Source organism: Acomys russatus, chromosome 16 (genome assembly GCF_903995435.1).
Source record: "Acomys russatus chromosome 16, mAcoRus1.1, whole genome shotgun sequence".
NCBI lineage: Eukaryota > Metazoa > Chordata > Mammalia > Rodentia > Muridae > Acomys > Acomys russatus.
In genome coordinates this window covers 12180372-12207577 of record NC_067152.1, presented here as the reverse complement: position 1 = coordinate 12207577, position 27206 = coordinate 12180372, and the positions used below count along the sequence as shown (strand labels likewise).

General features: G+C 45.9%; 1 protein-coding gene across 8 annotated transcripts in view; it reads right to left on the bottom strand.

Moving 5' to 3' along the window:
- The window catches only part of Bcas3 (BCAS3 microtubule associated cell migration factor), a 464077-nt gene extending 437855 nt beyond the window's left edge, over window positions 1–26222 (bottom strand). For all 8 annotated transcript variants that reach the window (XM_051158189.1, XM_051158193.1, XM_051158191.1 and 5 more), the window contains exons 1-4: window positions 26115–26222; window positions 20793–20847; window positions 14602–14677; window positions 10829–10935 (exon numbers count right to left, since the gene is read on the bottom strand). In XM_051158189.1, coding sequence (XP_051014146.1) covers window positions 10829–10935; window positions 14602–14677; window positions 20793–20847; window positions 26115–26197 — 321 coding nt within the window. In that variant the 5' untranslated portion in view covers window positions 26198–26222. The remainder of the gene's footprint in view (window positions 1–10828; window positions 10936–14601; window positions 14678–20792; window positions 20848–26114) is intronic.
- Window positions 26223–27206: the final 984 nt, after the last annotated feature.

The following is a 27206-nucleotide window of genomic DNA, read 5'->3' as shown; positions in this document are numbered from 1 at the left end:
AAACAAAAGAGAGAGAGAGAGAGAGAGAGAGAAAGGAAACCTAAGTAGTCATTTAAACGGAGAGCGATATGAGTAGAAAAAAATGCAGAGTTTTACAATGGTATTTTGAGAGATTTGGGGTTTTTGTGGTGCTGGAAATTCCGATTGAGGCCTTGTGTATACCAGCCAGTGCTCTACTACTGAGCAACATCCCCAGATGCTTTTGTGACTTTTGTTATGAGACAGGCTCTTGCTGAAACTGCCCAGGCTGACCTTAAACTCACGGAAGTAGCTGTGATAACAAATCTATACTAGTGAACCCAGAAGGTTTTGTTTTGTTGGGTTTTTTTTAATGATTCCTTTTTATGTGCATTGGTGTCTGCATGTACATCTGTGTGAGGGTGTCAGATCCCTATAACTGCAGTTACAAACAGTTGTGAGTAGCCATGCAGGTGCTGGGAGTTGAACCAGGTCCTCCAAAAGAATAGCCAGTGGTCTTAATCACTGAGCCATCTCTCCAGCTCCTTGTTGGTGGTCTTGTTTTCTTTTGCTTGTTTGTACTGAAACAGGTTCACCAGCTGGCTTTGGCTGGCCTCAGATTCACAATCCTCTGACACACCATCATGTGTGAGGATTACAGGTATACACCACGTACCCAAGCCTACTTGGGTCCTAGACATAGGTGAAAAAATTAAAATGGGAGGCCTCTCAAACTGAATCTTCCACCCTTGGCTTTCTAGGTAACTGGGATTACAAACACATGCTATCATACCAGTTAATATAGGTAAAATTTTACATGAGAGGCCTTTATAATCAATTTAAAATATAGCATGTAGGATTTTCCTGTAATTTTTAACATGTGAGTATAAATAGACTCAAGTCTATTTCTTCAGAAGTGATGCCATGCCAGGGACTAAAGAGATGGCCTAGAGTAGACAGGAGCGCTTGCTCTGCAAGCGTGAGGGGCTGAGTTCTAGTCCCCAATCCAACTCACATTTGAAAACCAGGTGTGCTGTGTGACTGTATTTTAGTGCAGAAACAGGAGGATCTGAGAGCTCCCTGCCCAGCAAGCCTCTCCCAAAATGAAAGGTTCCAAGTTAATGAGCGATCTTGGCAGACACCCAAAGTCCTGCTCTGGCCCCTGAATGAAGACATGGGTATGAGGACCTGTACACTCACTACTCACACACAGACAATGCACAAACATACATGCACACACAACACACATAACAGAGATGTACTTACACACAAAATACACACATGCATACACAATACACATTATTATTATCATTATTATGCAATCTCAAAATACACAGCAAAAATCTTAGCCAGTACACAGGAGATAACTGACTTCTAAATCTCTTTTAAATCTTTTTCAAGACAGGGCTTCTCTGTTTAACAGAGCCCTGGCTGTCCTCAGTTTACTTTGTAGACCCTCTGCCTCCAGAGTGCGAGGCTCAAAGGTGTGCGCCACCACACCAGGCCCTCTTCTAAATCTGTTATCGCTCAGGGCTTTCATAACCCTCTCAAACAAACCAACCTCTCCATCTAATGCTGGACAAAGAAGAGTGTTGGCAGGCTACACAATATGTTGAGGTGAGGTGGAAGGTTGTTGTGGTTTATTGAGGCATAGTTTCCTGTGTAACCTTATCTGGCCTCGAATTTGCAGCACTCCTCCTTCCTCAGCCTACTGAATGCTGGGATTATAGGCCTACACCATGTGACTCATGATGATTTAAATTGTCCTTAATTTTTATCTTTGACACTACAAGATCAGACTCTGCTATTAGGGTGTCCTAGTCATTTCTCTACTGCTTTTTCAAAACAGCATGACCAAGGCAACTTAGAAAACACTGAATTTTGAGTTCACAAACACAGTTAAGCTTTTGGGAGGGCCTTGAAAATCATGGCAGAGAGCACGGCAGCAGATAGGCAGACATGTTGCCGAAGCAATAGCTGAGAGCTTAGATCTTGACCCGTGAACATAAAGCTGAGAGAGCTAACTGGGAATGGAGTGACCTTTTGAAGCATCAAAGCCCATCCCCAGTGACACACCTCCTCTCACCCACACCTCCTCTCACCCACACCTCCTCTCACCCACAGCTCCTCTCACACCCACCTCCTCTCACACCCACCTCCTCTCACACCCACCTCCTCTCACCCACACCTCCTCTCACCCACACCTCCTCTCACCCACACACCTCCTCTCACACCCACCTCCTCTCACCCACACCTCCTCTCACCCACACCTCCTCTCACCCACACCTCCTCTCACCCACTCCTCCTCTCACACACTCCTCCTCTCACACACGCCTCCTCTCACACACGCCTCCTCTCACACACGCCTCCTCTCACACACACACCTCCTCTCACCCACACCTCCTCTCACCCACTCCTCCTCTCACCCACGCCTCCTCTCACCCACACCTCCTCTCACCCACACCTCCTCTCACCCACACCTCCTCTCACACACACCTCCTCTCACACACACCTCCTCTCACACACACCTCCTAGTCCTTCCCAAAAAGTCCCACCAACTGGAGACCAGTACTTAAATATGAGTCTATGGAGGCCATTTTCTTTTTAACCACCACAACAGCTTTGAGAATGTTAGAGGACTATTAGTGAGCGCATATTCCCAGAAATCACATTTCCACCCTGAATATTCAATATCCTGGTCTCCTGTCCACATTAACATTTAACTACAAATATGCACCAACAGGCATGAAGGGCTCTGTGTCAGGAAAAGCAGGGAAGAACTAGGGAAGTGCTGCTCAGATACACCTGTGCAAGGCGTCCGCAGGCCTGGGCTCAAACACAAGTACACAATGGGGACTGGGCTATGGGAAAAACACATTTTTTAATACTTTATTTTATGTTTTGCCTGAAGGTATGCCTGTGTGAAGGTGTGAGAGCCTGGAACTAGAGTTACAAACAGGTGTGAGCCACCATGTGGCTGCTGAGAATTGAGCCCAGGTCCTCTGGAAGAACAGCCAGTGCTATAAACCACTGAGCCATCTCTCCAGCCCCAGAAAAACATGTTGCTTGTTAGGAAAAATATTTGTGCAGAACATTACTGAAAGACACATGAGGAAAGGCATTTGAAAAGAATGCTCAGTATTATCAGTCATCATGGAAACAGTAAGCATAATTAAATTCTCAAGTTGGGCCGGGTGTGGTGGCGCTCGGGAGGCAGAGGCAGGCGGATCACTGTGAATTGAAGGCCAACTTGGTCTATAAAGTGAGTCCAGGACAGCCAAGGCTATGCCGAGAAACCCTGTCTCGAAAAAATAAAATAACAAAAAAATAAGAAATAAATTCTCAAGTTACCATCCACCAGAATACTAAAATTTTGAAGATAGATGGCATTAAACATTGGCAAGGATGTAGAAGAATCCATATAGTGCTATGAGAAATTTAAAATGGTAGTCACCTTGGGGAAAGCTTTGCAAGTTTGTTAAATTAAACCACATTCCAAGTGCATGAATCAGGAAATGCACACACAGGTAGTTCACTAAGAGAGATGGATGCATATGTTTACAGAAAGACTCGGGATTTTCATATATTCATAACAACCATAAATTGGAAACACAGTAAGAGAGTGCCTGGGTGTGGCTGGGGCGTGGCTCAGTGGTGTAGCACCTGCTTAGTAGGCATGTGGCTCTAGGTTCAGACCCCAACACACAAATATTTTTCCTTTTAGTAAGCAGAGTGAGACACTTTGATGAAACAAAATTATTCTCAGAAACACTGTGCCAAAACAAACAAACAAAATGCCATACAGAAAATAATCCATGAGGGTACAATAAACTCTAGAAAAAAAAGTAGTCTACAGGCGGGTATCTATGAGCACACTAATGATGGTTAGATAGAGTGGAGCCCAAGTTCGCTGGGGACAGGGAACTTCTTGAGTAATGCCATGTTTAGCATGTAGGCTAGGCTAGGCTCAAATTTACAGGATCTTGCTGCCTCTGCCTCCCAAGGACTGGACCATAGTTGAGCATCATCACCCAGTTTACTCTACATCTTGACAGAGACTTTGGTTTCCTAGGTTCAAGAACTTATCAGAATTCAGAAGCTGTGCACTTGCTTTGTGGAGAGGGCCAGGTTTGAGTGCACACTCCTGTCATCCCAACACGTGGGAGGCTTAGGCAAGGGGGCCATATTATGTTCGCTTATTATTTATATGAAATTTTTACTTAAGAAACATAAGCTAACTAGTAACCACTGGGAAATGCTTACGATCCCAATTATGTGAAAGCAAGCTGACGTCTGCGTTTACTTTGGAAAACACCGAGTAAGATAAAGTACAAGCTAGGGCTGGAGAAGTGACCGAGCACTAGCTGTTCTTCTAAGAGTCTCAGCACCAGCATGACAGCTCACAAGCATCTGTGACTCTAGCCCCAGGGGATCTGATACCCTTTTCTGGCCTCCTCCAACACCAGGCACACACCTGGCACAGACACACATACAGACAAAACAATCAAACACACAGAGAAAGTTAATAATGTAAACTACACAGGCTGGCAAATGGTCAGTGGGTGAAGGTGCTTGCCACCAAGCCTCATGACTTGAGTTTCATCTCTGGGACCCACATAATAGAAGAGACTGAGTCCTGCAAAATACCCTCTGACCTTTCCAGGGATCACAGGCATGGTCCACCAAGCCTGAGTTGTGGGGTGTGGGGTTTTGGGGGGGTTAAATAAGCTAGCTCATACAACTCAAGAAGTAGCCAAGAATGACCATAAAGCCAGGCATGGTGCTGCATGCCTTTAATCCCAGCATTCTGGAGGCAGAGGCGGGTAGATCGTTGTGAGCTGGAGGCCCCTGGTCATCCAGGACAGCCAGAGTTATTACACAGAAAGACCCTCTCTCGAGACTTTAAACTACATCTCTGTCTCCCAAGTCTAAGACTACCAGTACTAGTCACCTGACCCAGTCATCACTTATAGCTCAACTCACTGTAACTTTCAAGAGGCGCTCAGCAAGTACTAAACAATGGGTCTGTGTCCCCAGCCTTTTTATAACATCTAATTTAGATACAGGGCCTCCTCACATTGTCCAGGTCATCCTGGTCTCACAATCCTCCTGCTGCAGCCTCCTGAAACGTCTGGAAATACAGGACTGAGCCATCATGCACAGCTTAACAAACAAAACCCTGTTTCTGAATTCCTGCCACCTCCTCGCCAAAATCATCCAGGACTCAAGGAGGCGGAGGCAGGAGGATCTCTGCGAGTTGGAGGCCAGCAGGACAGCCAAGGCTACACAGAGAAACTCTGTCTGGAAAAAGAAAATAAACAAAATAAGGTTGTGTATCACGTTTTGTTCACTGACACCCTCTCCTAGCTCTGCAGTCACACAGCCCGTATCCACTTGTCTGCAAGCACCCCAAGCATATGGTGCATAAAGTAACACCATTAAATCCTCACAGCTCACAGCACCAACCAAGCAACCAAGCAACCAAAGACTAGGAGAAAACACCAAAAACACCAGGCAGTGGTAGTACATACCTCTAATCCCAGCACTCTGGAGGCAAAGGCAGGTGGATCTCTAAGTGCTAGGCCAGCCTGGTCTACAGAGCCCAGCTCGGTCTAGACTGAGTTCCAGGACAGTCATAGCTACACAAAGAAACCCTGTCTTAAAAACCAAAAAAAGAAAAAGGAAAAGAAAGCATATAGGGAACGGGGAATACACACGCCAGAGGCGGTGCTGCCCATAGTTCTAGGCCAACCAGGGCAGGGAGGAGACAGGAAGGAAGGACACAAGCACTAACCAAACAGACACAGAAAAATCAATGTTCCTTTTTTTTCTGTGTTTCTTTTGTGCTGAAAAGGCCTCAGGCAGTACTCAAACTAGTAATGTAGCCAAGGTTGGCCTTGACCTCTTTCTTGATCCTGCCTCTACTTCCCAAATGCTAGATCACAAATGTGGACCACCATGCTCATCCATTTCTTCTTGTGTGCTGCACAATCACACATACAGGCAAAACACTCACGCAATCAAATAAATGGTTAAAAATGAAACATGTGCCTTTAATCCCAGGACTCGGGGAGGCAGAGGCAGGCAGATCTGTGAGTTCGAAGTCAGCCTGGTCAGGACAGCCAAGACTACACAGATAAACAACAACTACGACGACGATAAAAAAACAAAAAACAAAACACGTACAAGTTTGGCCTGCTTTTTGGTGGGGGTGGGCCCTTGTGCTTGCCTTGTGACTTCTCTACCACCGAGAGATCTCCTCAGCCTACTTATCCTCACATTGGAAGCTCACATTTAGGACAATAACAAAATCAGTAAACAGGGGCCAGGGATACAGTTCAGTAGATGAGTCCCTGCCTGGCATCCATCAGGCCTTAAGAGTCATAAGATAATTGACTGAAATCAACAAATGGTAGTGGTGTGCACACAGGAGCAGGGACCCATAGTCCGGATATGGCTTGCAAAGCATTGTGACCTGCCATCAGCTAAGATCTGTGAAAGCCAATGCTGACCACCATAAGCACCATACGTCTGGCTAGGACTGCTGAACAAATGAGTCCCTGCTACGTGCTGAGACTGTATAGCGATGGGACAATGCACAAGTCTAGCCCTGCCCCTCAGAGCTGGTGCTAGCAGTAGAGGCCAGCCTCATAGTCAGGAGGCCCCTATCAGCCTCGAGGACTGCCAAACAAAGGCCACGGTTTACAAATGAAAGCAAGAAGTAAATTACTGCCATGGCCTGTTTCTGCTGTCCTACTTGGGATGCAGGACAGGGCTGTGAATGCCACCCTCACAAGCAGAGGGACCTTCTCACCTAAACTGTGACCTCACAGAAAATGTTACCTGGGATAAGGCCCTAGAACGACCCCCAAGAACTCAGGAAGCCCAAGCAAAGAACAAGTGAGCTTGTGTCTCACCAGCGTGCAACTCCACCAAGAGAAGATACTCGGGCCTCCCCAACGCAATTGGGGAAGAAGGGGATTAAATACTTTTAAGATCCTCATAGATGATACAAGCTGCCTTTGAAACTATTCGAAGTAATACCTGTAATTATAACCAAAACAAGTGGGCGCCAGAGCAGCCTGAGTCCCAGCAAAAGAATGTGCTCCAACCAGTCATCACCCCTAAGCTGACTCAACCCCTCTCTGTGGACAAATCACATTTGGAGCTCAATGCAGTCACTTCCTACTAACACAGAAGCAACCTGTGCATTTCCTCCTGATAGGTTAAAAAAACACAACAAGGCCTTGAAACCATGAACTGAAGACAGGAAGGGAGCTGCTGCTACACCAAGAATACAAGGTTCTAGGGTTTGTCCACATTACTAGGGTTGGGGAAGCAAGAGGAAAAACTCCCTGTTCCTGGAAGCCAGCAGCCTTCTCCTGTCCCAGCAAAATAATTCTTCAGCCCTAAGTGTGTGGCATGATAGTCCTATGACCAGAATGGCGCACTGCAGTGCATAAACAATTTGTGAAACAATCGGTGAAATTGTTATTACAGTTATTGATTTATTGTGTTGGGCATTGATTGGTGTGGAGATCACAGGACAACTTGTGGAGAGTTGGTTCTTTCTTTCCAGCAGGAGGGTCATGGGTATTGAAGGCAGGGTGTCCAGGTGTGGCAGCAAGCACTTTTTCCTGATGAACCATTTTGCTGGCCCATAAAGAAATTTTTCAGGTCAAAATGTTAAAGAAATATGAGTGTGCCAGGCGTGGTGGCACATGCCTGTAACCCCAGCACTCATGAGGCAGAGGCAAGTGAATCTCTGGTCTACAAAGCCAGTCCAGGAGAGCCAAGGCTACACAGAGAAGCCTTGTCTCAGAGAAAGAGAGGCAGAGACAGAGACAGAGACAGGGAGGGAGGGAGGGAAGAAGGAAGGAAGGAAGGAAGGAAGGAAGGAAGGAAGGAAGGAAGGAAGGAAGGGAGGAAGGAAGGAATATGAGTGTCATGTGTTTGTTACTATAATGTCATTTAGGCCAAATTCTATTCTCTAGAGCAGTGAATGGTTCTCAGCCTTCCTAATGCTGTGACCCTTTAATACAGTTCCTCATGTTGTGGTGACTCCAAGCATAAAATAATTTTCATTGCTACTTCATACTGTCATTATGCTGTTATGAATCATAATATGAAGATCTAATATGCAGGATATCTGATACGTGACCCTAAAGGGGTTACAACCCAGAGGCTGAGGACCATTGCTCTAGAGCATTCCCAACCTCTACTAAATCTGAAGTAGGATACTGCTAATGGATCTTTCATAAAAGACCACGCTACCTATGAGTACAAGATAAAAATAAAAACGCCAGGCCCAGCGGTGTATGCCTTTGACCCCAGCACTTTCCTCTGTCTGTGGTGACCTCCAGCCCTTGGAGGCTGAGGACTAAACTTACCCTGAGGTTCCGACGTGCCCTAGAGAGACAACTATGGCTACCCTCAAAGATCTCCCTATGTATGACAAGAAAAGAGGTTAGGGAGCTGGAGACTTAGAGCGTGCTGGTAAAGTTGTCACCTACCACACATCCTAGGTACAATCTCCAGCATCGTAAGAAGCTACCAGCAAAAATATAAAAACTACTGACTGGACTGGAAGGACCACTCAGAGGTCAAGAGCACCTGCTACTTGCTGCTCCTCCAGGACCCAAGTTCAAGTACCAGCATCCATCTGAGCAACTTACAACCAACTCCAACTCCAATGGATTCGACACCCTCTTCTGGCCTCCTAGGACACTGATCCACACATGGCAGACATACACATACGGGAAAAACAAAGTCTAAAACCATAAATGCATTCAGCATCTTTGAGGCAGCAGCTCCACTATATGGAACAGCAAGACAATGTGCCATGTTGCTATGACCAGAGCACTCAGGTGGCTAAGCAGGATTGCTGTGAGTTCAAAGCCAACCTAAGGTACACAGTAAAATCCTATTTCAAAGGTGAGAGGGAAATGTCTCTATGCAAATACTCAGGCATAGGCTGAGCATAGTGGCACACGCCTTTAATCCCAGCACTCGGGAGGCAGAGGCAGGCGGATCGCTGTGAGTTCAAGGCCAGCCTGGTCTCTAAAGTAACTAGGGCTACACAGAGAGACCTTGTCTCAAAAAACCCAAAAAAAAAAAAAAAAAAAAAAAAAGAATGCCCCACAAAATAAAGAAAAGTTATTTAATGGTCTTTCTTTTACATGCACGTCTGTATGCCACATGTGTGCCTGGTGCCCTCAGAGACCAGAAGACAATGTCTGCTTCCCAGTAACTGGGAGTCACAGATGGTTGTCAGGTGCCATGCGGTTGCTGAGAATGGAACCCAGGACCTCTGGAATAGCGGCCAGTGCTCTTAACTGTTGAGCCAGCTCTCCAGCCCCTAAAAATGTTATTTCAAGCCGAGCGTGGTGTCGCCCGCCTGTATTCCCAGCACTCGCGAGGCAGAGACATGCAGGTCACTGTGAGTTCGAGGACAGCCTGGTCTACAAAGCGAGTCTAGGACAGCCAAGGCTAACACAGAAATACCAAAAAAAAAAAAGAAGTTATTTCAGTTTAAAACAGCAAAACTGCTGCCTTCTGCCATTGTTCTCTATATTTCAGATTTTACTTTCTGAGGTATTCTTTTCTTGTATATTTATATACATATGTGTATATACATTAGTTACATATATTGAGACAAGGGGTCCTTGTACAGCCCTGGCTGTCCTGGAACTCACTATGTTGACCAGGCTGGCCTTGAATCCAAAGAGATTCTCTTGCCTCTGCCTGAGCACAGACCAATATATTAGGCTCTTTTTAAAACTGCATTTATTTTTTTTATTTGTCTATGTATGTAAGCAGGACTGCATGTGTACTAGTATATGCATGTCACATTGTGCAATTGTCAGAGGACAGTTTGCAGGAGTTAGTTCTCTGCTTCTGTAGGTATTAGGACAAGGGGCTGAACTCAAGGTGTGAGGCTCAACAACAGCTTTACCTGGTGAGCCATCTTGTTGGTCCATGTGAAAAGATTTGTTTGTTTGTTTGGTTGGTTGGTTGGTTGGTTGGGGTTTTTTGGTCCTGTTTTGTTTGTTTGTTTCTCTGTGTAGCCTTGGCTGTCCTGGATTTGCTTTGTAGACCTCGAACTCACATTGATCCACGTGCCTCTGCCTCCCTGATGCGGGGATTACAGGTGTGCCTCACCACTCCCCGCTCCATGTGAAAGTTTTAACATGCACAAAACATCTGATATATTGTTATTGGTTAAAGGTGGTGGCAAACACCTTTAATCCCAGCACTCCGGAGGCAGAGGCAGATAAATCTATGAGTTTGAGGCTAGCCTGTTCAACAGAGTGCGTTCCAAGACAGCCAAGGCTACACATAGATACTCTGTCTCAAAAAAGAAAGGAAGAAAGGAAGGAAAAAAGAGAGAGAAAATAGCTTATTCTTCCTCTTTGTCTTCTTTTCACTCCTCTCTCTCTCTCTCACTCTCTCTCTCTCTTTTTCTGGGGTACCCCTCCCCCCTTTTCTTCTCTCCCCATGCTCACTTAATAAACCTAATATAATATTTTAAAAAAGAGAGAAAACAAAAAACAACTTTTCCTCCATTAAATAAGATTGCCTTGAATAAAACAGATACCTTACATATACCATAAGTTCCACAATTGCTGCTCCACTCATCCTTTGGAGGACCTGCCTGCCACTTGCCTCTCGCTTCCACGGATTCTCCGTGAAGCATTAATGAGCAAACAGTATTAACCCCAGCACCGAGGAGGTGGAGGCAGGTGGATCTCTGTGAGACTGAAGCCAGCCAAGTCTCCAGAGCACTCACTCCAGGACAGCCAGGGCTCAAAAAATCCAAATAATAATAATAACAACAGCTGCAGTCAGGTTACCCCTTCTGTATACTCACAGGGATGCCCCAGACCTGCATTCCATCACTGTAGCCGATCATAACCAGCAGAGGGGGCTCGTTTCCAGTGCTATGTGGTTCATGAAATTCTAGATTCCGGGACGTATCTGCATTAGGATTAACAAAGAAGCAAAATAAAAAGACAGTATGAACTAAGAAAACTACTTCAGCTCTATTAATGTGAAGAGTGGCTTAGGACAATAAAAGCAGGGCACTGAAGGATGACTCGGTAACTGAGAGCACGTGCTGCTCTGCCAGAGCTGGGTTCCCAAGTCTGTAACTCCACCTGCAGAGCATCCACAGCCTCTGAGGTCTGGGGCACTTGCACAGGCCATACACAGACACACCTACTCATTAAAGAAAAGGCCAGAGGCCACCCTGGGATTCTGACCTACAACCCCAAGAGGTAGGAAGCTGAAGCAGAAAGATCACCAAAGCCAACCAGAACTACACAGTAAATTCTAAGCCAACCTGGGCCACACAGTAAGATTTAAGCCAAACTAACTACAGTAACATCTTGTTTCAAAAAAAAAGAGTTTCATTTTGTTTTGGTTTTTTTGTAGAACTGAAGATTGAACCCTCACATATGTTAGGCAAATGTGTTGATGCTGAGCTATATCCCCAGCCTGCTTTTTCCTTTTTGGGTTCAGAAAGATAGAAGCAGGGACGGGATAATAGTCAGACCATGGTACACTGACAGAGCAGAATGCCATCAGTAAAGAAAAACAGTGCGTTACTACAGAATGCAGCGGAGAGAGGACTCTCACAGACACAATAAGCTACGAAGCCCAGCAAAAGACCATAGTACATGAAATCCAGATTCACAAGCTGGACGTGGTGGCACAAGCCTTTAATCCCAGCACTAGGGAGGCAGAGGCAGGAGGATCACTGTGAGTTCAAGACCAGCCTGGTCTACAAAAGCAAGTCCAAGATAGCTGGGACTGCTACACTGAGAAACTCTGTCTTGAAAACATTAAAAAAAAATCCAGATTCACTAGGAACTTTTTGGAGACAGGGTTTCTCTGTGTAGACTTGGCTGTTCTGAAGATCCCTATGTAGACCAGGCTGGCCACAAACTCAGAGATCCTCCTGCCTCTCCTGAGTGTTGGAATTAAAGGCACGCACCACTACTCTGAGTTAACACTGTACTTTTAAAAAACATTTAATTCTTTTTCTTAATATTTATTTATTATGTGTATGGTATCCAGCCTTCATGTACACCTGTTCACCAGAAGAGAGCACCAGATCTCATCATAGATAGTTGTGAGCCACCATGTGGTTGCTGGGAATTGAACTCATGACTTTTGGAAGACCAGCCACTGCTCTTAACCTCTGAGCCATCTCTCCAGCCCACATTAAATTCTTTGTTGTTTGTTTTCCTATTGTTTTGAGACAGGGTCAAGTATAACTCAGGCCAGCCTCAAACTTGCTATGTAGCTGAAAGACATCCTTTGCCTCGTGCTCCTTTCCTGCTGCTGTAATAAACACTGACAAGAAGAGGAAGGGTTTTAGCTCACAGTTGAAGGTACAGAGGATCAAGCGGCTGCTCACATCAGCCGTCCTGGGCCACCATCAGGACACTGAGATGGGAGAGAGTTGCTGCAGCTCAACTCCCTTCTAACACAGACTGGAAGACTGCCCACGCAATGACCAGCCCAATTAACTAATCAAAATAATTCCTAAAAGGCATGCCCAGAGGCCCATTTACAGGGGATTCTCCATTCTGTCAAGTTGGCACTTAATACCAAGCATATCCATCGTGTTGGTTAACTGCAATGCTTTGCTCTAACTGCTAACAGTCAAACTAAAACCAAGATGAAGTCACTCAGGAGTTAGGAGACAAAGGCCAGATTCTTCTCTCCCAGTGACTCCTTACTAAACAAAGACATACCGGCTTGGACTGGTGAGCAATCCTGCAGTCCTAGCACTCTGCAAGCTAAGGAATGGTCAATAAGTGGGTTGCAAATTCAAAGCCACCTGAGGCTCTGTATTCACTTCCCAAGCCAACACAGGTCACACAGATCCTGCCCCCACCTAAGGGGGCGGGGCAGAGAATGGCTAGGCAGGTGGAAGGCACCTGCAGAGAAATGGCTAGGCAGGTGGAGGGCACCTGCAGACCAGGGTTTGATGCCTGGGACCACACAGTGCAAGGGGAGAACTAAGTGCACCAGTTCTCTGACCCCCACTGTGCTAGCACACACACAGTGACCCACTGTTGTAGCTCACGATGTCTTCAGAACTTTATGGTCTCTGTTCTGATCAATTAACATTTATTCTACTTTATGAATGAAGAAATAAAGCTAACTGAAACTTTTAACAGGCTATAACTGTATCTTTTATCAATATTAGTAAAAAGAGAAAGGACAAAAATACTAGGAAAAGGGCTGAAGCAATGGCTCAGAGGTTAAGACTGCTTTTCCACAGGTCTTTAGTTCAATTCCCAGAAACCACATGGTGGCTCACAACCATCTGTAATAAGATCTAATGCCCGCTTCTGGCCTGCAGGTATATATGCAGACAAAAACACTGTATATAAAATATATAATTTTTTTAAATACTAGGAAAAAATACAGTAGACAGTTATAACAGAAATTAAAAATACAGTGTCCTTTCAATAACCCAGGGTTAGCCAAGCGGTGGTGGCGCACGCCTTTAATCCCAGCACTTGGGAGGCAGAGGCAGGTGGATCTCTGCGAGTTCAAGGCCAGCCTGGACTACAAAGTGAGTTTCAGGACAGCCAGAGCTGTTACACAGAGAAACCCTGTCTCGAAGGAAAAAAACAAAATAGGGTTAGGGCTACAACTCAGTGGCAGAATGCTTGCAGAGCTTTTTTGAGATCCTGAGTTCAAAACCCAGTACTGAAAAAAAGTGCAAAGAAAATAAGGCAGACAAGTTTATAAGTTTATAATAAGATACTGGCCTGGAGCCACTATTGTTTTTCCTTAACTAAATACATTTATTTATTGGGGGGAGGGTACAGGCATAGAACAACTTGCTGACAGTTAGCTCCTACCATGAGGGTCCCAAGCATCAAATTCATGTTTTCAGTTTTGGCCTCATTTTTTTAAATGTTTGAATTTTTAAAAAAACAATGGGAAGGCGAAGAAAGAAGGCTAACTCAGTGGTTAGGAGCAACAGCTGCTCTTCCAGAGGAAGAACCTGGGTTCACTTCCCAGCACCCACATGGCAGCTCACGCCCTTCTTAAGCCTGGTCACAGGACAGCCAAGGCTACACAAAGAAACTCTGTATCAGAAGAAAAAAAAAAGAGGGCAGTCCAAATTCCTAGGGAAAGACCTGCACAGACACATCTCCAAAGATGATCCATCAGACATTCCTTCTAATCCCGAGAAGCTCAGCACCAGCACCCCTAACTGAATGTCACCAGAGCCTTTGTCCCTATCACTGCCACCACGCCTGGCTATATATTTTTTAAAGAAGGACTGGGGGTGAGAATACAGATCACACTTTAATGATAGTTAAATTTTAATAATAGTTTACTTTGCGAGATGAAAATGGCCTATAAACTGATGACCAAAGATCATAATGGTTGTAGAGTGTTTGGTTTCTAGACAGGTCTTACCTCCAACTCAGAATCCTCCTGCCTCAGCCTCATGTGCACTGGGATTATAAGCATGTGCTACCACTCACAGTCAAAGATGAATTTACTTGGTATCAGCAAAAATAGCCTGACTGAACTTGGGGTTCTCTTTCTAAAAACAGGTCATCCCCAAAGAAGCACTGAATGTACACATCCCAGAAAGGCCAGTCGTACCGTTCAGATCTGCATTCTCAAATCTGACCCAGACTATTTTCTCCTTTTCTTCTGTTAGGGGAGTCCCGCTGTAAGCCTACATAGGAAACAGAAATGTTTTCATTAAAACACTGCACAGCTCTAATACCACAGATATTCAAAGCAAAAAGTGACTCCAATTCAGCCAGTCCTCACCCTCTCCAACTTCTCCATCCCTCCCTGTGGTGACCAGCTCATTCTGGAATGTCATTACTCCCAATGTTTGTCCAGGAATCTGATACTATTAATCAAAGATGAGTTTTTAACTTACATAGAATCATAGAAACCTAAATACTGTGATCCTAATAAGCCTACCATCAGCACCTTTACTCATCAATAAGGCTTATGAAGTAACAAAACAAAACACCTACACTTGTCAAGACCCAACACACCAGTTAATTCTTGCCAGCCTGCAAGAATCCAGAGGATAAGCATCCATGGCTAAAGAATGTTGACAGTTCCCATCAGTGCACAAGAGAACTCATCTCTCCAAGTAATTGTTAGGAGGGCTGAAGACATCGCTGAGTTAGTGGGCTGCCTGTCTAGCATGCATGAAGCGACTCCTGGTGCTGCAGAAAACAAGGGTTACAAGTTGTGACAGGTGGACCAGAAGTGCAAGGTCATTCTGGGCAGCACAGAAACTGTCTCAAAACATACCAAAACACTTATATGATCACATGAAGCGGGGCGCTGGTGGAGCATGCCTTTAACCTCAGCACTAGAGGGGCAGGAGCAGAGGGGCAGGAGCAGAGGCAGAGGCAGAGGGGCAGAGGGGCAGAGGCAGAGGGGTAGAGGCAGAGGGGCAGGGGGCACAGGGGCAGAGAGGCAGGGGGTAGAGGCAGAGGGGCAGGGGGCACAGGGGCAGAGAGGCAGAGAGGTAGGGGCAGAGGGGCAGGGGGGCACAGGGGCAGAGAGGCAGGGGGTAGAGGCAGAGGGGCAGGGGGGCACAGGGGCAGAGAGGCAGGGGGAAAGAGGGAAGAGGCAGGCCGACCTCTGTGAGTTCAGGGCCACCGAGTAAGCTCCAGAACAGCCAAAGCTGCACAAGAAAACTATCTCAGAATAACAAAAACAAAAAACAAAAAATATATAAAATGGTGATGGGCTAAGCTAAAAGGGAAGGTGATTTGAGTCCAGTTCAACACCCACCTGGGCAACCTGAAACGCCATCTCCAAAAAGGAGGTAGGTGTGTAGCTCAGTAGAACACCTGCCAGAGATGAGCAAAACCCTAAATTCAATCCCCAGCACAAGAAAAACAAAATGTGCACGTAGGTGTGTGTCTGTGTGAGTATGCCTTTCTGGAAGCCAGAGGAAAAAAACCGTGCCCTCCTCAGAAGCTGCCCTGTTTGTTTTTAGAGACAGGGTCTCTCCCTAACCTAGAGCTGGCCAGGGAAGGCTCATTAGGGAAGAGTGGGGACAGCAAACCCTTGAGATCCTCCCGTCTCCGCTTCCCCGCGCTGGGATTCTAACTGCCTGCTATCATGCCTGCCCTTTTAACACGGGTCCTAGGGGTCAAACTCAGGACTTTTCCAAATGAGCTATGTCCCCAGACCCTGGCTTTTAACTTATACATCCCTAACTTAATTTGGTTTGGAAACAGCAACTCCCTATGTAGCTCAGGCTGGCTCAAACTTAAGACCTTCCTGCCTCAGGCTCCCAATGATGGGAATCCAGGCACAAGCTACCCAGCTGTAGTTATCAACTTGCCACACCTTCGGAGAGGAAGCTTCAGTTAAGCAACTGCCCCACTAGACTGCCCTGTGAGCCATGTCTGGAAGGCATTTTCTTTTGTTTGTTTGTTTGTTTTTTGAGACAGGATCTCTCTGTGTAACCTTGGCTGTCCTGGACTCACTTTGTAGACCAGGCCTCGAATTCACAGTGATCTGCCTGCCTCTGCCCGCTGGGATTAAAGGCGTGCGCCACCACACCTGGCTAAGGCATTTTCTTGAGGAAAGAGGGCCCAGCCTACCGTGAGCAGAAGGATCGTATAAGAAAGGTAGCTGAAGGTAAGTCTGAAAGCAAACCAGTAAGCAGCAGCCTCCCCCACAGCCCCGCTCTGTCTCTGACTCTGGTTCCCTGCCATGGCTTCCCTCAAAGATAAACCGGTAAGTCAGATAAACTCTTTCCTCCCCAAGTTGCTTTTGGTCAGGGTTTTCCCACAGCAACAGAAAGCAAACTAGAGCACCAGCTTTATCTGAAGGGGAAGAGGAGCGTGGCTCAGGCAGAAAATGAGTACTATATGCAAGGCCTAGCTGCATTTGCGCTAGTTGCACAAAGCATTAAAACAACTTAGAGCTGAGGCTCAGTGGCTCTCGTCTGTAATCAAGGACCCAGGAGGCAGAGAAAGGAGGATGGAGAGCTCAGGGCCACTCTGGGACGCACAGGGAAACCCAGGCCTGCTGGTGTAGGCCTGTAAACCCAGCCACTTACAAGGCTGGGGCAAACAGATACCAAGTTTAAGGCCTCCCTGTGCTACGAAACCCGCCACTCAAGCTTGACTGGCGAGATACAGCTACTGCTCACTGACGAGCATTTGGCTGGCTACAATTTTACAGTGAAAATGTGAAAATTCTATTCACAACAGCAACAGAAGTTTAGCACTTCTGTGTATTGCATTTGAACTAAGTTGTCCTGACTGAAGCTAGCGATCAAAGGGCACAGCCAAGGGTTCCTCCTAATAAGCAATGCTATCAGTTCACCACACTGTGAGTGATAACAACAGAGCTACTGTCTGGAGCAACAACTTTCTCCCTCTATACAGGGACATTTATAGTCGCACAGGATACTTTCTAGACTCTACCTTTAACCCCAGCACTCAGGAGGCAGAGGCAAGCAAATCTCTGTGAGTTTGAGGTCAGCCTGGTCTACATAGTGAGACCCTGTCTCAAATAAATTTTAAAACCTTAAAAAAAAAAAAGAGCGAGAGAATAGTGTTCAAGGGCCAGCACAACTGTTCACCAGGATCCATGGGACATGCTGGTGGAAGAAAAAAATCACCACCTAGTTGTTCTCTGACCTCTGCGTGGGCTCAAACATATGCACACAATAAATACATGTTTAAAAAAAAAAAGTGGTGTTCAGAACCTGTAATCAAGCCTTTGGGAGGCTAAGGGGCTAAAGGGGGAAAGGACTGAAAATTTAAAGCCAGCTTGGAATACAAACACTCTGTATCAGGAACAGATGAGGGAGAAAAAAGGGAGGGAGGTGAGGGAGAAGGAGGGCGGAAGGAGTGGAAATGAGGCACACCAGGAGAGGGAGGGGGAGGGCAGAGCCCTGCAGCCACCTGAAGAAAAGCAGGACATCTGCATCTCTGGCTTTGGACCCTCAGTGTCCCAAGGCTCCCTCCAAGAAGAACGACTTAGTATTTGTTTTGCTCTGTTTGATGCTCTATACAATAGCTTCCTTTAAACCTCGACACAATGAGCTGTTTTACAAATAAGGACACTGATGTTTAAAGAACATGCAGTAACTTGCCCAGAGCTTCTAACATGTCCACCTGAATCCACCATCAGGGCTGTACTCTTAAAGAAGACCATTGCCTTGATACAACCCACCATCCCTATTTCCTACCCAGCCTCGCCGAGGCTGCTTACCCTCTCTCCCCTTGCTTCTGGGTGCCAAGGTCATCTATGTGATGCATGGAGCCTGTCAGTCTGCTGCTTGCTCTCTCTCACTATGCAGCCCAGGCTGGCCTGGGACTCTCAGTCAACATGCTTCAACCTCCCCAAGTACAAGACCCACATGTGAGCCACAGCCAGCCTCCAGCCTCAGGTAAGCTGACTCCTCCTTCTGTGTCACACGGCATAGCAGGGTATTGTAGGCTTTACTATGGTGTTTATCTTTGGCCATGCATTTTAGCTGAGTATTAATTACACGGAGATCCGTGTTGATGAATGAAGGTTTATGAAGCAACAAGCACGCTGGTTCCTTTACACAGACTGCTGAACAGCTAGCAAGAAAAGCTCAAAAAATAAAAATAAAAATAAATTTAAAAAAAAAATTTTTTTTAAAAGAAAAGCTCAGCTTTACAAAAAAGTTTTGCTCAGCTCCCCAGCAGACCACAGCCCTAAAGCACAGACTGAGAATCCCTTCAAGTCAGCTCAGGGCCTGGCCTATGCAGGGAATCCAGGCAAATGCTGCCCAGTAGGGTTTCACCTTCTACATGGACAGAGAGCAAACAACACAGAATTTCTGGCTAAATGTTCCAATTCTTAAATCAATGTTTCAAAGTTTACTTCCATAGTGCCTGCTATGAACCAAATTTCCAAGCCGGTGTCATGGATATGGCCTGTTAGCTCCTTCCTAACATATGTGGTCCAGAAAAGCTGGAATTTCTGTTCTTTTCCCCATCACGTTAGCTCCTTATTCTCCCTGTCCACTCCAACCCCTCACAGGAGAGAAAACTCAAAAGTTTCTAATCACAGTCTTTCTCCTCCAGCCCAAAAATAACAAACCCACCTCCCTGTTACGTGGGTTCCTGGGTACACAAAAGATGCCTGGATCACGTTAGATAAGTGTTGATAAATGCTGTGGATTCAGCAAACAAAATGTGAAAGGAGATTTTAAATCACTTTTCCATTGAGCTGCAGCCTCAGGCCAGGGCTCTCAGGTGCCCACTAGTCCCTCAGCCTGGCCACCATGGACACCAGGTCCGCCCCCGCCACCCCAACCTTGCTGCCGTCCTGAGCCCTTCATTTCCACTAACACTTCTAACACGCTTCCCTCCCTTTCTGCATCCCCTCACCAACCACATAGTCAGTGTGCGCTAATGGCAACAGTGCGGACTGTTGCTATTAATAATCTCTGCTTGCTTCAAGCAACTTGACTTCTTCAGCAAATGCCTCGGGAAAGGGGAGCATTCCCCTCACATGCACCACAGACCTCAAGGCGGTGGCCTGTTTTCACTGAAAGGAACTAGACATATTAAAGCATTACCAACATTCCTCACTTGAAGAACACCTTTTACACACACAACTAAAACTCTAGACCTTGGGCTTTTCCAGAATAGTCTCGTAAAACTGGCAAATGGCTCCACAAAAAGTCCTCTCCAAGCAGCTCAGGTGCAGGTGACATGGTGCGCAGGCATGACTGCCATCCACATGGAGACAATGAGCAAGCCTGCCCTTGAGCAGTCCCACCAGAAGGGCACTTGCCCATCCACGTCCCACAGCAAACACCCACAGATGCAGGTGCAGAGCTCTCCCAGGCCCACTCTCCGAGAGATAGGCCTATTATGTTTAACAAGCAAGACAAGCAGGACACTTGAACTAAATAAGTGTGGGCGTTACTGCCCCTGAAGGCACTAGATGATTCCTGCAAGGCTGCCTGCTCGCTGCTCGCTTTAAGAGAGCATCACATCCAAAGAAGCATTAAGGGCCTTCATCTCTATCAAGGCAAAAGTGTTTCACCTACCACACAAAAAGAAAACACCACTTCTCAAAAGCAAAGAGATGACAATTTGTGCAATATATAAATATATGCATAAATAAAAAATACTCAATTACTACCTAGTTAACTTAATACACAGTGTATTTCACATTTCACTCAGGCATCCCTGCCAGAGGGGCACATGTGTATATGAATATGTGGTGCTGGGGATCAAATCTCATGCAATTGAAAAATGATCTATAGCAGGATGCAATGTCGCACGCCTTTAATCCCAGCACTCAGGAGGCAGAGGCAGGCAGATCTGTCAGTTCGAGGCCAGCCTGGTCTACAAAGTAAGCCCAGGACAGTCAAGACTACATGGAGAAACCCTGTCTTGAAAAAGAAAAAGAAAAAAAGAAAAGAAAATGGCCTATTATGAGCTACATCCCAAGCCCCAGACCTCTTACCTTAGACAAGAAAAGTATTTAGGAGATGGAACCCGGCTGGACAGGGTTGGGAGGTAATCCACTGGTAAAGCATTTGGCCAGCATTTACAAAGCCCTGCATCTGATTCCTAGCACGGCCAGAAACCCAGCTGGGGAGTTCTGACTCAGATCTCCCCTAGATCCCTCTCAGGAAAGCGTGAGAGTAACAGGCCATTGCCTTCACAAGAGTCAGCCATATCTCAGAGCCACAAGCCACGCTCCATCCTGCTGACCCTCAGCATGCCAAGCTGTTCTGAAACTACCCACGCTTAGTCAGCTCAGCAACCCAGAGCCCGGTGCTTCCTGACCACCTCTGTGCTTACCTGTGGCACGACGTCCTGCAGAAAAGTCACGACACTTTCCATGTAGGACTGCTCCCTGGCGAAGGACAGACAATAAAAACTGTCAGACAGCGTAAGACAGAACAGAGAGAAGCGCAACCAAAAGACCTAATTAACTCACTATCGCCATGAAATGACAGGGCAGGGGCAGGAAAAACAGGCCAACTTTCATCCTATCTCATGAGCCTGTATACATCCTTCTGTCTATTGCAGTCTCTGTATGAAGCGCCTTCCTTAAAGGCTCACTCTCCTACTGAATCACAGTAACTCTGAAGGGCCGATGGCAGCCAAGGCAGGGCTGGATGATGACACCCTAGCTGAAGAGTAAACATGCTGGGGACTCAAGAATTCCTTGACCAGCCTTTAAATTGGTTATGAACCTCGTCTCTTACTTCTGTGTGGCAAAGTGAATGCATTTTCCTAAAAATACAGATATTAGAACAAGTATTCAAAAGCCCTCATAACAGCTGGGGAGATAGCTTGTTGTGCTTGGACCTGTTCAATGCCCAAAACCCAAATTTTAAAAAAAAAGGCTGGACAAGGTGGTGTGTGCACATAATCCCAGACTAGGAAAGAGAGACAGGAGGATCCCTAGAGCTCATTTATCCGTCACTCTAGCTGACTTGGATAGTACACAACACTGTGACCCTGGCTCAAAAAAATGGGGGGGGGGGGGGGAGTAAGGAAGGATGAGAGCCGGGCATGGTGGCGCACGCCTTTAATCCCAGCACTTGGGAGGCAGAGGCAGGTGGATCACTGTGGGTTCAAGGCCAGTCTGGTCTGGCCAGGACAGCCAAGGCTACACAGAGAAGCCTTGTATCTAAAAACAAAAAACAAAAGAAAGAAAGAAAAGAGAAAAGAAAAGAAAGGATGAGTAGATGACACACACTGGACCTCCAGAGCTTGGAAAGCTGAAAAACAAGTGGATTGCTGAGTTCCAGGCTAGCCTAGCCTATGTAATTGTGCCTTGTATCATAAAACTAAAACAATAGTCGGGCATGTAACACAGGCCTTTAATCCCAGCATTGGGGAAACAGAGGCAGGAAGGCTGTGTAGAAAGACCTTGTCTCAAAAAACAAAAAAAAAGCAAGTATAAGGTAAGTTATAAAAGTTGAGAAAAAAAATTGCTAGGGAAATAGCTCATTGGTAGAGCCCTTCCTTAGCACATATGAGGCCTACATTCAATGTCCAGTATGACAAAAAAAGAGAAGAAAAATAAAACTTGTAAGGACATAAACAATGATATTTTGTCTTTGTTTTGTAGTGCTGAGGATGAAACAAGGTATTACACCACTGGGGAAACGGCCTGTCACTGAATGACAGCCCCAGCCCTGAAAAGGCTTCAGATAGTAAGAATACAGGTGTAAGTAACTGGAGAAAAGCCAGCTCTTCCAAATAATAAAAATTTCTGAAAGCCGGGCGTGGTGGTGCACGCTTTTAATCCCAGCACTGAGGAGGCAGAGGCAGGCGGATCACTGTGAGTTCGAGGCCAGCCTGGTCTACAAAGTGAGTCCAGGACAGCCAATGCTACAGAGAAAGCCCGCCTCGAAAAATAAAATAAAATTTCTGAAAGATGTGAAAAACTGCCACGAAGAAAACAGGGCTGAGCGTAATGGTTTACACCATAATCCCAGCACTGAGGGAGGCTTGCCATTAATTTGAGGCTAGCCTCCGCTACATAGTAAGATCCTATTTCAAAGAACCAATTAAACCGAAAAAAAAAAAAAAAAAATAGGGCTGGAGAAATGGCTCGGGAGTTAAGAGCACTGGCTGCTCTTCCAGCACCACAGGGCAGATCACAGCTGTCTGTTCCAGTTCTAGAGGATCCAACACCCTCACACAGACATACATAATGGCAAAACACCAATGCACATGAAGTAAAAGAAATCAATTTTTAAACGCTGAGCATGTAGCTCAATTGTGCTTGACTGGTATGCACCGCATCCTGGGTTACATCCCCAGCACTGCGTAAACCAGGCATGATGGTGACACTTGTTATGTCAGCACTCCAAGATCAGAAGCACAGGAAGGCCAGCCTGGGATATGACACCCTACCTCAGAAGAGAAAAAAAGAATTCAAATGTTCCTGAATCCTTGAAAACAAAACAAAATGCTTTAGAGACCTACAAAAGTAGACCAAAAATAAATAAATAAATAAATTTTTTTTTAATCCTTGACCAGGCGTGGTGGCGCACACCTTTAAACCCAGCACTCGGGAGGCAGAGGCAGGTGGATCGCTGTGAGTTTGAGGCCAGCCTGCTCTACAAAGTGTAGGACCGCCAAGGCTACACAGAGAAACCCTGTGGGGAGGGGAGCAGGGGGAGGGGGGGCCGGGGGTTGGTACCGGGAATCCTTGAGCCAACTATGCCACTGTCTTACTCTTTTTCGGCGACAGGGGCTTGGATTCCTAAAACACACCACCCTCTGCCCTGAATCAGGCTCTTTTTGTCTGTTTGTTTTGTTTTTCGAGACATGGTTTCTCTGTGTAGCCCTGGCTGTCCTGGACCAGAATGGCCTCAAACTCACAGGGATCCACCTGCCTCTGCCTCCGGAGCGCTGAGATTAAAGGCATGAGCCACCATGCCCGGCTTCTGAATCAGGCTCTTACAGCGTCCTTAGTTCTGCTCAATGTCTTCTAATATGCCTGCCTTCCGCCCACATGTTCCGCTTCTATGTGGCTTCCTCGGACCACCCTTACACACACCCCCCCGTCCAACCCTCCACCAAGGCCTGGAGAGCATCCGTGCCACTGCCCTGACTACAGGAAGTAAGCGTCTCTCAGATTTACCTTTACATCCAAAACCTGTTAGTTACCCAGCACAAGTGTGAAGCTGATGCCCAAGAGAATGCAGGACACTTGAACCAAGATTACTTTTTTTAACCCTAAAAACATCTATGTACCAAAAATCATCACTATGGCATAACCACCATATGGTGGGGTAGCAAGAATAATAAATGAAAACACAAGATGCTGAGGACCCCTAACTGGGCTCCATCCCTGCTCCCTATCCAAGCTGTTCCCAAAGACAAGTTAATTCCTCAATGCTTTGTTTTTCTCACCTATAAATGAAGATTAAAATAGCAGCCTAACTCACAGCTAATAACAGGTTTAACTTGGTGCCACAGCAAATCTCACTAGAAATTCAGCTCAAGAATACAGTACTGCGGTATGCATACATACACTTTGTTAGTCTGAGAAGACTATCTTTTGTAATATACTAAATTACCCAAAGGAAACAATCTGAAATATTATTCCCTCCAAGCTTTTTTGTTTTGTTTTGAGGCAGCATCTTGCTCCAAAGTCCAGTCTGGCCTGAACTCTGTATCTAGTCCAAGCTGCTCTCAAACTCAGCCTCCCAACTACTAGGATTACAGGTCTGAGCCACGTCCCATGTTTGCTAACATTTTAAAACACATAAGATATAGCCTGCATTCGTAACCCCAGCACTACGAACGCAGAAGATGACTAGTGTGAGTCTGAACATAGTGTGGACTACAAACTGAAACAAGTAAAAAAAAAAAAAAAGCCAGAGTAACATAATGGAGAAAACGTTGTTGTTGTTGTTTTTCGAGATAGGGTTTGTGTAGCCTTGGCTGGCCTAGACTCATTTTGTAGACCAGGCTGGCCTCGAACTCACAACAATTCACGTGCCTCTGCCTCCCGAGTGCTGGCTAATGGCGCACATCTTGAACCCTAGCACTCAGGAGGCAAAGGCAGGTGGATCTCTGCCAGCATGGTCTACATGAGTTCTAGGACAGTTAGAGCTACAAAACAACACAAAATGAACAAACAACAAAAAGTCAGGTGCCACAGCACATGTCAGTAATCCCAGCACCTGGGAGGCTAGGGCAGGGCTGCTCTAATTCAAGGACAGCCTGGGCTCAAGAGTTAGTGCCAGGGCACCCAGGGCTACATAGAAAAATTCTTTCTCAAATAAGTAAGAGCCAGGCGTGGTGGCACATGCCTTTAATCTCAGCACTCAGGAGCAGACACAGGGCTTTTGTGTAGCCTTGGCTGTCCTGGATGTGCTTTCTAGACCAGGTTGGCCTCGAACTCACAGAATTCCACCTGCATCTGCCTGGGTGCTGGGATTACAGATGTGTGCCACCGCCTCCAGCTATATGTTACCTCCTTTAAATTTTTTTAAATTGTAATATATTTCTTTTGTTTATCTATTATCTGGCTATTTATTTATATATGGTTGCATGTGTGTCTGGGGGTGGGGGAGGTGTGGGGGCATACAGAGGACAACTTGGAGGATCTGGTTCTGTCCTTCTATCACATGGATCCCAGTCATCAAACTCGGGTCCTCAAGCTTGGTGGCAAGCTCTTACCCACTGAGCCATCTTGACAACCCCCTCAAAATGTTACCTTCTTATGAAGCCTTGTCACTGCTACATTATCCCCTCAAATGCGTTTTGCTGGCATCTTCTCTTTTATAGTGACTATGGTAATTCCAAGGATATATTTACTTAAGGCACATTGATTTACAAACTCCTACAAAGCATAGCTGCCTGTCAAAGAGTGCCTAAGAGACAGACATGCTCTCTCAGTAACACACCAGACACCTGGAAGAGGGACACTTTACATCCCAACTTAGCAGTCATCTGCTGAGGTATAAATATACCTCTGCACATATCAAAGCCAACTTTCTTTTGCTTGAAATGTGTGTTTGTGTCTGTGGTGATGTGTGTTTGTGTCTGTGGTGCTAGAGGTACAACCCAGGCCTGGGGGATGCTAGAACACTCAAACTATGACTTACGGTCCGAATTCCTACTTCACTCTTTTTCAAATACTGATCATGACCCTCTGAACTAATTTAATGACCTATTAACTTGTGGTTTGTAGATTTTTACCTTTTTGGCGATGCTGGGAATCAAAGCCAGTGCCTCCCACAAGTTACTGCTCTACCACCTAAGATGCCTCCCAGGCCCTCACGCTGCTCTTTAGTAAAGTTGCCCTCAAGTACTCTATAAACGTGTCATTGAATATGTCCGCTTAACCATCCAGCTTTGCTCTATTTGGTCTTGCCAATGACATTTTGCATGGCCCAAAAGTAAGTAATGTTCATAAAAGCAAGGACTATGCAAACAGATATTCTAGGGTTTTGGGGGTGTGGGGCTGCCCTGGAGCTCTGTAGAGCAGGCTGGCCTTGAATTCAGAGATCCTCCAGCCTCTGCCTGCCAAATGCTGGGTAAGGCGTGTGCTACTACCACCCAGCTCAAACAGATATTCTGAATAGCAGTTGTTTTTTTTAGAATACTGTTTTCTTCAGCTACAGGGCTTTTCTAAAATCTGCTTACGTGACAGCCTGAGGGCGAACCACAACTCCACCAGTACAACGACTGGGTCTTCTAGGAGAATCTGTAGCCATAGTTTCATTCATAAGACCTGTTTCCAGAATAAAAGGAAAAAAATACAACATTAATGCTGGGAGGGCATGTTTTATGATTATTCACTAAAGAACTGAATTTTCCCAGAAACTCAATTTTTAGCTCCAGCTGGCCAGAAATCCCAGAGACCTGACAGCCAGAGAGAGACAGGATTAAAGGTGTGTACCACCACACCCAAGAACATTGTTTCCTTTTCTTTTTTTCTTAGATAAGTTCAAGGCTTGCCTTTGAACTGTCTGGTATCTGAAAGTCAAAGCAATTCACACTTGCTGGATCTTTGGTTCTATAACCTAAAACTAGAAAAGTAAGAGCCTAAGAACTAAATGGGAACTGTAACGCAGGACCGCTTGGAAAAACAAATACAAAACCCAATTTGACAGGACATACCAGTGATCCCAGTACTGGCAAGAGTTGAAAGGCAATGCAAGCCTAAGTTACTTAGTAAGACTGGCCAGAGATGGTGATGCATGCCTGGGATGGGGAAGCAGGAGGAGAGTTCAAAGTCACCCTGAACTACACAGCCACTGATGTAAAGGCCAGATGGTCCGTGTGAGGCAAAGAACAAATGCAAGTGACAACATGGTAACCACTGTACCTTCAAATAAACTTGTTGAGGACCCAATGAGTAAAAACTGTGTACCCACATTGAAACAGTAGTTACGCCAGAGCGTAAACAAATACGGAATTATCAACTCATGTGATGTAAGGAGCCCCCTGGCTCTTCCTACGGACTCGGTAAGTCCTCAGCCTTGCCCATCTAATGCGCTTCTGAATCACTGAGGTGGTTTGAAGAGTGTACAGTCTACTCGATGAAGGTTAGAAGGGGGCTGACCACAGAACTAAAGATTTCTTACAAAGCTGAGGAAAGCACACAGCCTGGAATTTATCTGGAAAGAGCCTAAAAGCATGGCTTTGGGGTAAAGTGCGCTGTATCACCGCATATGAAAACTCCCCAAACTGTTGATCCCCACACCCCTGTACTACCCAACACGCCTTGCCCCC